Below are 12,865 nucleotides of genomic sequence, written 5' to 3'. Positions count from 1 at the left end.
CACACAGTGCACGAGACCAAAGTGCACACGCATATATGCGCATGCACACGGCAAATATACACACACACACAATACTTAGTGCACACGCATGCATGCACACACATACACATGCACACATGCACGCAGCAATGCGCAATGCATACGCACGTGCACGTGCATATAGGTACACACATGCACATACCAAACACACATGCACACAGCAACACAGTGCATACACACATGTTCAAATGCATCCACGCACACACGTGCACATGCACGCACACACACGCACATGCATCCACGCACACAGATGCACACACCAAACACATGCACACAGCAACACACAGTGCAGAACACACATGTGCACATGCATATATGCACATGCGCACAGCAAATATACATACACATAATACTTAGTGCATGTGCATGCATGCACACACACACATGCATACATGCACACAGCAATGCACAATGCATACACCCATGTGCACACATCTACAACATGCACACAGCAACACAGTGCACACACGTGTGCACTCACATGCATATGCATACATGCGTGTGCACACAGCAAGTATATATACACACAGCAACACACAGTGAATACATGTATGCACATGCACACACATGCATACTGCAATGCAGAGTGCATACGAATGTGTGCACATGGATCCGTACATGCACACACAGCACCTATACACTCACATGGCAACACACACGCGCACACACACACACACACACACAAGTCCCAAGCTGGCAATGATAAGGCTGCTAAGCTCTGGGAAATACTGTTGCAACCTGTCCTTCACCGTTATCTTCATGTTTTTCAGAACAATCTCAAAGCAGAAAATTCACAGGGATGGAAATCTGCAAATCAAACTGCCCGAAAATAGCTTGCAGAATGGAAACATTAATGGATTGTGCTGTTAGGCTCTCGGGCTTATTTCCATCATCTTTCATTCTTAACTCAATTGAAGAGGAAAATACCAGCAATCAGGCCAGAGTTGAGCTGATTTGGGTAAAAAAAGGAGGCAGAGTAGTTAAGAAATGGCCACTGGAGACCTGTGTTCCTTGTGGTCATTATGAAGGAAGGAAGGAAGGAAGGAAGGAAGGAAGGAAGGAAGGAAGGAAGGAAGGAAAAGACACACCTACGCTGAGTTCCTGCTGCCTTCACATCCCACTACCAGAAAAGACCCACATCCCAGGAGGAGAGGGTAATTAATTCCCCCTGGGGAGCAGACTTCTAAGATGGTCCCCAGCTTCTTGGCCCCGTGGTATACACATCATATAGGTCCCTCCCCCTTGAGTGTGGACATGAACTCTGAACCTGACAGGACCGTCGCCTTATGACTTGGTTATTACGTGGCAAAAGTGAACGGGTCTTGATGATGTAACGGAGGTCCCTGATCAGTTGACTTGAGGTTAACCAGGGGGGTGGGGGGGGAAAGGATCCTGGGTGGGCCCGAATACAGGAGGTGAGCATTCTGGAAAGATGCGCTGGGCCTTCCTGAACAGAGAGACGCTCTTCTGCTGGCCTTGGAGAAGCGAGCAGCCTCTTAAGAAGAACAGTACGTGGAGAAGGGAAACCTACAGGAGCTGAGGGCCCGAGTCCACACTGCAAGAAGGTGAATTCTCTGCACGACCGAAGAGCTGGGACCAGGGCCCCAAGCTCCAGAGAAGGCAGCCCAGCTGAGGCCCAGACGGCAGGCCTCTGAGACCCTGCAGAGAACTCAGCTAAACTGTGCCCAGACTCCCGGACGCAGAAACAATGGTCAGTGGGTGTGATGTGAAGTTGCTAGACGTGTGGCGATTTGGGACAGAAAATGAACACAGTCCACTTCATAGGTGAAGTCACACAAGCTCCGGGAAGCTGAGGGTCTCTCCCCAGCTCCTACCCGTGCCAGGAGAGGACAGGAGGTGAAACCAGAATCTTCGGGCTCTGTGTTCTGCAGCCATAGACGTTGGAGCAAAGTCAGGGGAAGGTGCCCGTGTCCGTGAGGCAGAGAGCACAGCCATTCCAGGGGTCAAGGTCAAGAGACCGTGGCCTCGGGTGGCATGAGGGGTTGGGTGGTGGCTGTGTAGGCTAAATGGAGACGCAGGGGAGGCAGAAGGGGGATGGGGACAGAGGGAGAGGGCTGTATGTAGCCCCTCCGGCTAAGCAGGAACCACCGTACGCCCGCCAATGCTCTGTGTTCTCAGTGACCCATGTGGCCAGGTGCCCAGACCTGCCGCCTGCGTTTCCGATCACTCACAAAAGCCTATAAAGGTGATACAGATGTGCTTCTCCTTTCTAGTTCTTGTTCCTTACGTTTGAATTTGCTCAGAATCCGGCTCAGATAGAAGAGTGTTATTTACACAGGGCCCCCCAAAAGCCCAGCAGCCCACCCAGGACAATCCCTGCCCTTGGGGTGCAACGACACCCCACATCTGTGAAGAGCAGCAGCCACAGCCCCCCGAGGTCACGGACCTCCACATGCATCCTCCCGGCCACATCTCCAGGGACCACCCCCGTATCAACGGTTTGCCTCGGCCACCAGAAAACACACGGTCTTGTTTTAAAAGCTGATCATACAGGGGCACCTGGGTGGCTCAGTTGGCTAAGTGTCTGACTTCAGCTCAGGTCATGATCTCACGGTTCGTGGGTTCGAGCCCCACGTCGGGCTCTGTGCTGGCCGCTCGGAGCCTGGAGCCCGCTTCGGATTCTGTGTCTCCCTCTCTCTCTCTGCCCCTCCCCCACTCATGCTCTGTCTCTCTCGGTCTCAAAAATAAATAAAAACATTAAAAAAAAGCGCTGATTGTACAAAAAGGATCGGATCAGACTTCTGTGAGCCACTCTTGTGGACAGAAGTGGTTATTCACAGCTTTCATCTGAATTAGAGAATGCAGCTCACCCACAGTCAGGGGGGTGTGGGCACCACAGGACGATCTGCTGCTGAGACAGGAGCTGGTGCCCAGTTAGGCTGATTCACTCATCAAAGTGACCTTCTTTTCCTGACAGTATGAAATCCAAGCCGCACACCTCAATTTATTTTAATTAACAGGAGCGAAACGTTGGGTGAAATCCACATGGCTTCTCGCAGTCAGGACGTATGTAGAGCACACGCGCATGCACGGAAATCCTAAAATAAAGTTATCTGTCCTTGTTCAGAATTACATTTCTGAAGAATAAGGCACGAAGCAATGATATGCTTGTGTCGTAGTGAAGCATTCCCTAAAACCAATTAAGAATTTTTAATGTTTACTTCTGAGAGAGACAGCGAGTGAGCGAGCAGGGGAGGGGCAGTGAGAGAGGGAGGCACAGAATCCAAAGCAGGCTCCAGGCTCCGAGCTGTCAGCAGAGAGCCTGACGCGGGACTCGAACTCACCAGCTGTGAGGTCAGGACCTGAGCTGAAGTCGGTCACTTAACCGAATGTGTCACCCGGGCGCCCACTAAAACCAATTTTGATGCGAGCCCCCCTCGCTTCCATCTACGCTGCCCTCCTGCGTTCAGGGTCCAGAGACCTGCAGAAATGTGTTCACCCCCTGACCGAGCTCAGTCCTCCTGGGGCACAGATGAGAAGGCTATGCTGTAAAGCAGGGGAGCCCCCCACCAAGGGCCTATCGAGCAGGTGAGCATATAGAAGCAAGTGAGGTGTCCTGGTATGAGGGGCGCTAAGGGGTGGTGGAGAGTGGACACAATGGAGAGAAGCCCTGCCTACGGGCCACCCACTGCTCAGCCCACCAACGGGGGCTCTGCAAGAACACGGGCGCACCGTGGCACATCTCCCCATTTTTTAAAAGAAGCTGGAAGTCTGGATTTATGAGGCGCCTGGGTGGCTCAGTCGGTTGAGCGTCTGACTTCGGCTCAGGTCATGATCTCGCAGTCCGTGAGTTCGAGCCCCACATCGGGCTCTGTGCTGACAGCTCGGAGCCCAGAGCCTGCTTCCTGCGATTCTGTGTCTCCCTCTCTCTCTGCCCCTCCCCCACTCACTCTCTCTCTCTCTCTCTCTCTCTCTCACACAAAAATAAATAACATTATAAAAATTTTGTAAATAAAAAACTAGTTCTTAATGGAATAATATGCCCAAAATATTTTCACGCATTTTCTTTAAAGACGACTGTGATAAACATATAGGTAAGTTACGAGGTCACTGGTAGTTTTTGTTAACAGGGAGTGGCTTGCACGGACCGGAAGGGAAGACTTTTGCCGTTCAGATGCTATTTTTGGAAGCGAACTGGCTCAAGCAAGGCGACCGGTTTCTGAACAGGGTGACTCAAAGGACCCAGAGCGATGGCAGCCTCCTGCTTCGGGCCTGCAGATTGGGGAGTGAGGCCAGGCAGGAACACGCTTGTCCCGCCATCCCTTCTCAGGACCCCAACTACCTGCGCCAATAATGAGGCAACACTTACAACCACATTGTTGTAGGCAGCCTTCTGGGAGCTAAAGGTAGGAGGCAGCAGGATGGGTTAGCCTGGCACAGGGCAGCAGGGGGGTATGGCGTGCCAACGCACCATGGCTGCAGGGAGGTGCGGGGTTGGCGCTCGCTGCCTGGCGGCTCTGCGTCTTGGCCCCACCCACGTGTCCTCGGGCAGGTGACCTTCTCCAAATCCGTTTCCTCAGCTGTAAAAGTGGGATCCTATCAATTCCCACCTCACTCAGGGGGTGTGAAGATGTGACGAGAAGGTCTGCGCGCCGTGCTTAGAACCACACCTGCATGCAGCGAGCGCGAAGTGTGGGAGCGTCTAATAAGATCAGAAACTATTTACACCGTGATATTAAGCGGGAACAAGCAAGATATGCAATTTTATGAACTGCTTAAACTTTACTTTGTTAAAAAAAAATAGAGACGGTGCCTGGGTGGCTCAGTCGGTTAAGCGTCTGACCGTCGGTTTCACCTCAGGTCACGATCTCAACAGTTCGTGAGTTCGAGCCCCGCGTCAGGCTCTGCGCTGACAGCACGGAGCCTGCTTAGGATTCTCTCTTTCCCTGTCCCTCTGCCCCTCCCCTGCTGATGCACTTGCTCTCCCTCTCAAAATAAATGAACAAACATACATATAGAAAGCAAAAGGCCAAAATGGATGCTGAAATCTCTGGGGTCAGGCAACAGTAGGTACTCAAAAACAAACAGACTGAATGAATGTCTACCTTGGATGGCAAAGGGGGTGCCACTTTTTTTTTTCAAGGTTTCTCTTTTTATGCTTTGGAGCTGGAGTTGGCGAACTTTTCTGTAAAGGGCCAGATAAATCTTTTAAGGTTTGCCGTCACACATCCTATCCTTCTACTTTTTTTTTCTTGCTTTGCTTTTATTTTTCACAATCCTTTAAAAATGTAAAAACAGGGGCTCCCGGGGGGCTCAGTCAGTTGAGCGACCGACTTCAGCTCAGGTCACGATCTCGTGGTTCGTGAGTTCGAGCCCCATGTCGGGCTCTGTGCTGACAGCTCAGAGCCTGGAGCCTGCTTCGGATTCTGTGTCTCCCTCTCTCTCTGCCCCTCCCCTGCTTATGCTCTGTCTCTCAAAAAATAAATAAATGTTAAAAAATTAAAAAAAAAATGTAAAAACACATTCTCAATCCACGGGCCAGACAAAAACAGGCTGGGCTCATGGGTCTAGTTTGCTGTCTCCTATTTTCTAGTACTTTCCAAGCCTCTTTCCTAGAACGTGTATTACTTTCATAGGAACAAAAATGATAACAAATTTAGGAGAGAAGAGAAAGAGGAGCTGTGCGATGGTTTAGGGGTCAAATCACTGCTCTGTGAGCTCAGCACCATCTTCAGAAGCACGTGGCTTAGAGAAACTTGGTGTTGACCAGCACAGTCATGGAGGGAGGTCAGAGAGCGGGGTCGGCTGGCAGGAAGCTGGTGGCTGAGGAGTGCCCCCAACCCCTTCCAGACACAAAACCACATCCTAATCCAGAACCTGTGCATGTGACTCTATTCAGAATGAAGATCTTTGCAGATGTAATTAAGTTAAGGATCTCATGGGACCATCCTGGGCTGTTTGGGTGAGCCCTAACTCCAAAGACAAGTGCCCTTACAAGAGACAGAAGAGATGACATCCCGGGCTAAAAGAGTGCATGTGAAGACAGAAGTCAAGACTGGAGTGATGTGGCCACCAGCCAAGGAGTGCCTGGAGCCACCAGGAGCTGGGAGGGACAAGAAAGGACCTTCCCCTAGAGACTTCTGAAGCGTATGCACGGCTGACACCTTGATTTAGGACTTATGGCCCCCAGAATTGTCAAAGAATGAAAATATCTTGCTTTAAGCTACTAAATCTGTGGTAATTTGTTACAGCAGTCACAGGAAGTTCATACAGGAGCCGAGCAGAAAATGAGCATCACCCTAAAACGAGATGCATGTTAAGGGGAGGGGGACCCCGGGGGCAAGGCATGAATCTCGCCTCTTTTCATCACCACCCAGCTTGCAGGCCGACAACAGATGGCCACCGGAGGGCCACAAGCTGTGGGCCCTGTTTGTCCACGTCCAGGGGAATCTGGGCATGGCCGGCAGGCTGGGGAACAGGAGTTAGCAGTTCAGAAGCCTGTTCCTTCCTAAATAGGTGTTAGACCTCCTGAGGATGACCGATTTCTAGACCAGGAAATGGGGGCTCAAGTCCCAGGGACTGAGCCTCTTTCACAGAGGAAGGCAGACATCAGGCTTGACTGGATGCACTCAGTGAAGAACTCTAGTATGATTCCTCTCAAAACAGAAACTGACAGGTTTCTTAGAGAAATGAGAACTGATCTCTGGTCAACAGAAGCCAGCCCGGGAAGGCCGAGGGTCAGAACTCTCAGAGCTGAGCACTGTGCACTGAGCCTGGGGCAGCCAACACCTCTTGGCTACTTTTCCTGCATCGCCTCTCCCAGTCACCCTGAGAGGGGGCGCCCTCAGCCCTGGTTCACAGCCAGGCAGGCTCATCCAGGCCCCCAGGAACTGAACCGCAATATACTGCAAAGGGAGTCCAGGTCTGTCTGACAATGGAGCTGGTACTGGAGGGCTCCGCTGTCTAGCACCACGCAGCCCAGACGGACACCCACACACGCTGACGTCACCACCTCCCTGGGCCACGCTCTCCGTGGATGCATGCTTTCTACTCTCCCCATGACCTCCCACAGCACTGTGAACACATCTCTATTCTCAAATAGTTGAATGAGGTCACACCTTCTAAACGTGAAGATCGTTCATTGAACTGTGAACTTCTTGAACTCAAGAACCATGTCTCATTTTCCTCTGTACTTCACTGCCTAGCCCAGTGCATGGAGACTGTAAGTGATCAATAAATCCTTTCTAAATAAATTCTAGATGGATGGATGGATGGATGGATGATGTATAGATGGACAGGTGGATGGAAGGGTGGTGAGTGGGCGAAAGGATGGATGGATGGGTGGATGGGTGAATGGGTGGGTGGATGGGTGCATGGAAGGGTGCTGGGTAGATGGATGGATGGGTGGATGGATGTATAGATGGATGGGTGGATGGAAGGGTGGTGGGTGGGTGAAAGGATGGGTGGATGGATGGATGGATAGATGGAAGGGTGGTGGGTAGATGGATGGATGGGTGGATAGATGAGTGGATTAAAAGAGTGATAGGTAGATGGATGAATGGGTATATAGATGGACAGGTGGATGGAAGGGTGGTGAGTGGGTGAAAGGATGGATGGATGGGTGGATGGGTGAATGGGTGGGTGGATGGGTGCATGGAAGGGTGCTGGGTAGATGGATGGATGGGTGGATGGATAAGTGGATGGACAGGTGGATGGATGGGTGGATGGATAGATGGATGGGTGATGAGTGAATGGGTGGATGGACGGGCAGACGGATGGATAAATGATGAATCCCTGAGAGAAAGCAGACAGGAGAGTGAAGCCTTCCTTTCAAAGCTGCCTTACCTTCTCACTGACACGTTTCAGCAATTCTTCTGCTTCTTCCATTGCCGCCATCTCCCTCTGGTACTGGTTCTCTGTCTTCTTTCTCGTTTCCAGGTCACATTCAGCTGTCAATGCCACCATCTTCCGATCATACTCCTCCTGTATTTCTTTCTCCAGCAACAGAAACTGCGTTTTGAAAATGGAGCCCATCCTCCTCTCTACTTGGGGGGAGAGGTGGCCAGCGCTGGTCAGATTCTTCAGCAGAAGGGCGATGATATCTCTGCTGATTTGGGTTCGACAAGCCTCCAGGGCTGAGTCGGCCCGATTCAGGGTTGCAATCTCCAACCTGGGGGACACAAAAGCCAAGAGCAGTCCACTCCGTGAAGTCACAGCAGACACCGAAGGTCCCACAGAGCTCTGAAGTTTTGAACGATTTGTAGGTAACGCCTTTCTTTTTCCCTTTTTCCTCCTCCTCTTCCTCCCTCCCTCCTGCTCCAGCCTGTTACTGTCGGCCAGAGACCAAATTAGCAGATTCTTCAGTAGTCAGTTTGCAGGGTGCCAGGCTGGAAACTACAAGGAATACAACTAATATAAGGCCTCATCTTTGTCAACAAGTAACGCTTCAACAACAACGAGGAGGCCAAGGGAAAAATGGACAGTTAATATATCTGGAGGATTTTAAAATAAAGCCGATTTTACTTTGTTCTGATTAAGTCATCTTGTGGAAATAACAACTAAATGTAATACGGTGCCCGGGATGGGATCCTGGAACAGAAAAAGGACATTAAAAAAAACTAGGGAGAAGTTAGGACGGCAGAGGAGCAGGGGGACCCTAAGCTTGCCTCGTCCCTCAAACACAGCTGGGTAAGTATCAAATCATTCTGAGCATGCAAGAAATCAATCTGAGGACTAAGAGAACAAAACTGCAAGTCTACAAGTAGAATCGTGGAAAGTAGGAGCTGCAGAGGGTTGATTTGGGGGAGATAAGAACTGCGGGTTTTGGGGGTGGTGGGGAGGGAACCCTGCTTACGGAGATTACCACAGGGTATTAGCAACAGCAGAGCACAAAACCTGAAGCTTTAGAAGTCTGACACCACCGGGGTCGTGCCTGGCTTAGCGGTGATCCTGCCAACAAACTGGGCAATTTGGAAGACATGGATAATAAATTCCTAGACTCACAAGTTACCAAAACTGAAACAGGAAGAAATAGAAAATTTGAACAGACCCATAACCAGCAAAGAAATTGAACCTGTAATCAAAAATCTCCCAACAAACAAGAGTTCTGGGTCAGATAGCTTCCCTGGGGAATTCTCTCAGACATTTAAAGAAGAGTTAAGGGGTGCCTGGGTGGCTCAGTCGGTTAAGCATCCGGCTTCGGCTCAGGTCATGATCTCACAGTCCGTGAGTTCGAGCCCCGTGTCAGTCTCTGTGCTGACAGCGCAGAGCCTGGAGCCTGCTTCGGATTCTGTGTCTCCCTCTCTCTCTGCCCCTCCCCTGCTCATGCTCTGCCTCTCTCTGTCTCAAAAATAAATAAAAACATTAAAAAAAAATTTTTTTAAAAAGAAGAGTTAATATCAATTTATCTCAAATTGTCCCCCCCCAAATTACAAATGGATGGAAAACTTACAAACTCATTGTAAGAAGCCAGCATTACCTTGATTCCAACACCAGATAAAGACCCCACTAAAAAAAGGAGAAAGTACTAGTCAATATCCCTGATAAACATGAATGCAAAAACTCTCAAGAAACTATCAGCCAATCGAATCCAACAGTAAATTAAAAGAATTATTCACCATGATCAAGTGGGATTTATTTCTAGACTGCAAGAGCAAATCAATATTTGCAAATCAATCAACACGATGCACCGTTTTATGAATAAAAGAAAGGATAAGAACCATATGATCCCCTCAACAGATGCAGAAAAAGGATTTGACAAGATACAACATCCATCGTTGATAAAAGAAAACCCTCAACAAAGTAGGTATAGATGGAACATAACCTCAACATCTTAGAGGCCATATACAAAAGACCCACAGCTAGTATCATCCTCAACGGGGTAAAAACTGAGAGCCTTTCCCCTACAGTCAGGAACAAGACAAGGATGTCCACTCTCACCATCACTATTTAACACAGTACTGGAAGTCTTAGCCTCAGCAATCAGACAACAAAAAGAAATCAACAAGGAAGAAGCCTAACTTCCACTATTTGCAGACAACATGATACTCTATGTAGAAAACCCGAAAGACTTCACCAAAAAACTGCCAGAACTAATCCATGAATTCAGCAAAGTCACAGGATATAAAATCAACGTACAGATATCTGTTGCATTTCTATACACCAATAATGAAGCAGCAGAAAAAAATCAAGGAATCGATCCTATTTGCAATTGCACCAAAAACGGTAAGATACCTAGGATTAAACCTAACTAAAGAGGTAAGAGGTCTGTACTCTGAAAACTACAGAACACGGAGGAAAGAAATAGAAGAGGACACAAAGAAATGGAAACACATTCCACCCTCATGGACTGGAAGAACAAATATTGTTAAAATGTCTACACTAGTCAAAGCAATCTACACATTTAATGCAATCCCTATCAAAACATCACCAGCATTTTTCACAGAGCTAAAACAAACAATCCTAAAATTTGTATAGAACCACAAAAGACCCTGAATGGTCAAAGCAATCCTGAAAAAGAAAAGCAAAGTGGGAGGCATCACGATTTAGGACTTCAAGCTATATTACAAAGCGGTAATCATCAAGACAGTATGGTACTGGCACAAAAACAGACACATACATCAATGGTACAGAACAGAAAACCCTGGGGCGCCTGGGGGGCGCAGTCGGTTAAGCGTCCGACTTCAGCCGGGTCACGATCTCGCAGTCCGTGAGTTCGAGCCCCGCGTCGGGCTCTGGGCTGATGGCTCAGAGCCTGGAGCCTGTTTCCGATTCTGTGTCTCCCTCTCTCTCTGCCCCTACCCCGTTCATGCTCTGTCTCTCTCTGTCCCCCAAAAAATAAATAAACTTTGAAAAAAAAATTAAAAAAAAAAAAAAAAAAAGAAAACCCAGAAATGGGCCTACAACTATGTGGTCAACTAATCTTTGACGAAGCAGGAAAGAACATCCAATGGAAAAAAGACAGTCACTTCAACAACAACGTGCAGAAGAATGAACCCGGACCACTTTCTTACACCATACACAAAAATAAACTCAAAATGGATGAAAGGCCTCAATGTGAGACAAAAAAACCATCAAAATCCTAGAGGACACAGGCAGGCAGCAACCTCTTTAACCTCAGCAAGAACAACTTCTTACTAGACACGTCTCTGGAGGTAAGAAAAACAAATGTAAAAATGAACTACTGGGACCTCATCAAAATAAAAAGCTTCTGCACAGTGAAAAGGAAACAATCAACAAAACTTAAAGGCAACCTATGGGAATGGGAGAAGATATTTGCAAATGACATATCTCACAAAGGGTTAATATCCAAAACCTATCAAGAACTTCTCAAACTCAACACCCAAAAACCAAATAATCCAGTGAAGAAATGGGCAGAAGACACGAATAGACACTTTTCTAAAGAAGACATCCAGATGACTAACAGAAACGTGAAAAAGACGCTCAATATCGTTCATCATCAAGGAAATACAAATCAAAACCATGATGAGATACCATCTCACCTGTCAGAATGGCTAAAATTCACAACACAAGAAACAACAGATGTTGGCAAGGATGCAGGCAAAGGGGAACCTTCTTCACTGTTGGTGGGAATGCAAACTGGTGCGGCCACTGTGGAAAACAGTGTGGAGGTTCTTCAAAATGTTAAAAATAGAACTACCCCATGATCCGGCAACTGCACTAGTAGGTATTTACCCAAAGGATATAAAAATAAAAATACAGATTCAAAGGGGTACATGCACCCCAATGTTTATAGAAGCACTATCAACAACAGCCAAACTATGGAGAGAGCCCAAATTTCCACTTACTGATGAGTGGATAAAGAAGATGTGGTATGTGTATATATATATATATATATATATATATATACACACACACACACACACACACACACACACACACACACACACACACAATGAAATATTACTCAGCCATTAAAAAGAGTGAAACCTTGCCATTTGCAATGACGTGGATGGAGCTAGAGTGTATAATGCTAAGCGAAATAACTCAGAGAAAGACAAATATCATATGATTTCACTCCTATGTGGAATTTAAGAAACAAAACAGATAAGCCTATGGGGAGGGGGAAAAAAAGAGAAGAGTGGGAAATAAACCACAAGAGACTCTTAACGACAGAGAACAAACTGAGGGTGGATGGAGAGGAAGTGGGTGGGCTGATGGGTTAAATGGATGATGTGTATTAAGGAAGGCACTTGTTGGGATGGGCACTGGGTATTGTATGGAAGTGATGAATCACTAAATTCTCCCCCCTGAAATCAATATTGCGCTGTTGGCTAACTAACTAGAACTTAAATAAAAATTTGAAAAGAAAAATAAAAGACAATCTAGGGAAATCTGAATGAAGTACGGACTTTGGTGAAGAACGGACTGACATTGGCTCATTGATTGTAATAAGTGTGCCATAACCATGTAGCCTGCTGACAACAGGGGAGATTGTGTACAGTGTAGGGGGGGAACTCTCCTTACTGTCTTCTCAATTTTTCTGTAAATCTACAACTGCTGTAAAAATAAAGTCTACTCAAGAAAAATCAATGAGATGCATCACAGGGTCCCAGGTTCTAGAACTTGATTGTGGTGGTGGTCGCATGACTCTATCCTTTACAGGAATGTGTCAGATTATACTCTTAATATGGGTGAATTTTACAGTATGTTCATCATACCTCTATATAGCTATAAAAGGATGCATAGAAAAATTAATGCTCATGATGAAAAGTGTGGATAACAAAGACAAACAGAAAAAGACTTCCTTTACTGTAAGACCAATATTTCAACACAACCAATGAAGGTATTTGGCTGTATTTGCTTCCAGTTTGTTTCTCTAAGCCTACACTTCTCCATGTTTGCA

At 47.5% G+C, this 12,865-nt stretch overlaps 1 protein-coding gene across 1 annotated transcript in view; it reads right to left on the bottom strand.

Moving 5' to 3' along the window:
- EVC2 (EvC ciliary complex subunit 2) overlaps window positions 1-12,865 on the bottom strand; it is a 135,209-nt gene that overhangs the window by 53,055 nt on the left and 69,289 nt on the right. The window contains exon 9 of the mRNA XM_047091307.1: window positions 7,846-8,170. Coding sequence (XP_046947263.1) covers window positions 7,846-8,170 — 325 coding nt within the window. The remainder of the gene's footprint in view (window positions 1-7,845; window positions 8,171-12,865) is intronic.

The sequence above is a fragment of the Lynx rufus genome, unplaced genomic scaffold (genome assembly GCF_022079265.1).
Source record: "Lynx rufus isolate CCGP_SWC_20201006 ecotype Redwood Valley unplaced genomic scaffold, mLynRuf1.p SCAF_3, whole genome shotgun sequence".
NCBI classification, from domain to species: Eukaryota; Metazoa; Chordata; class Mammalia; order Carnivora; family Felidae; genus Lynx; species Lynx rufus.
Note: the sequence above shows the minus strand (reverse complement) of the source record. Positions and strands in the feature narration are given on the sequence as shown.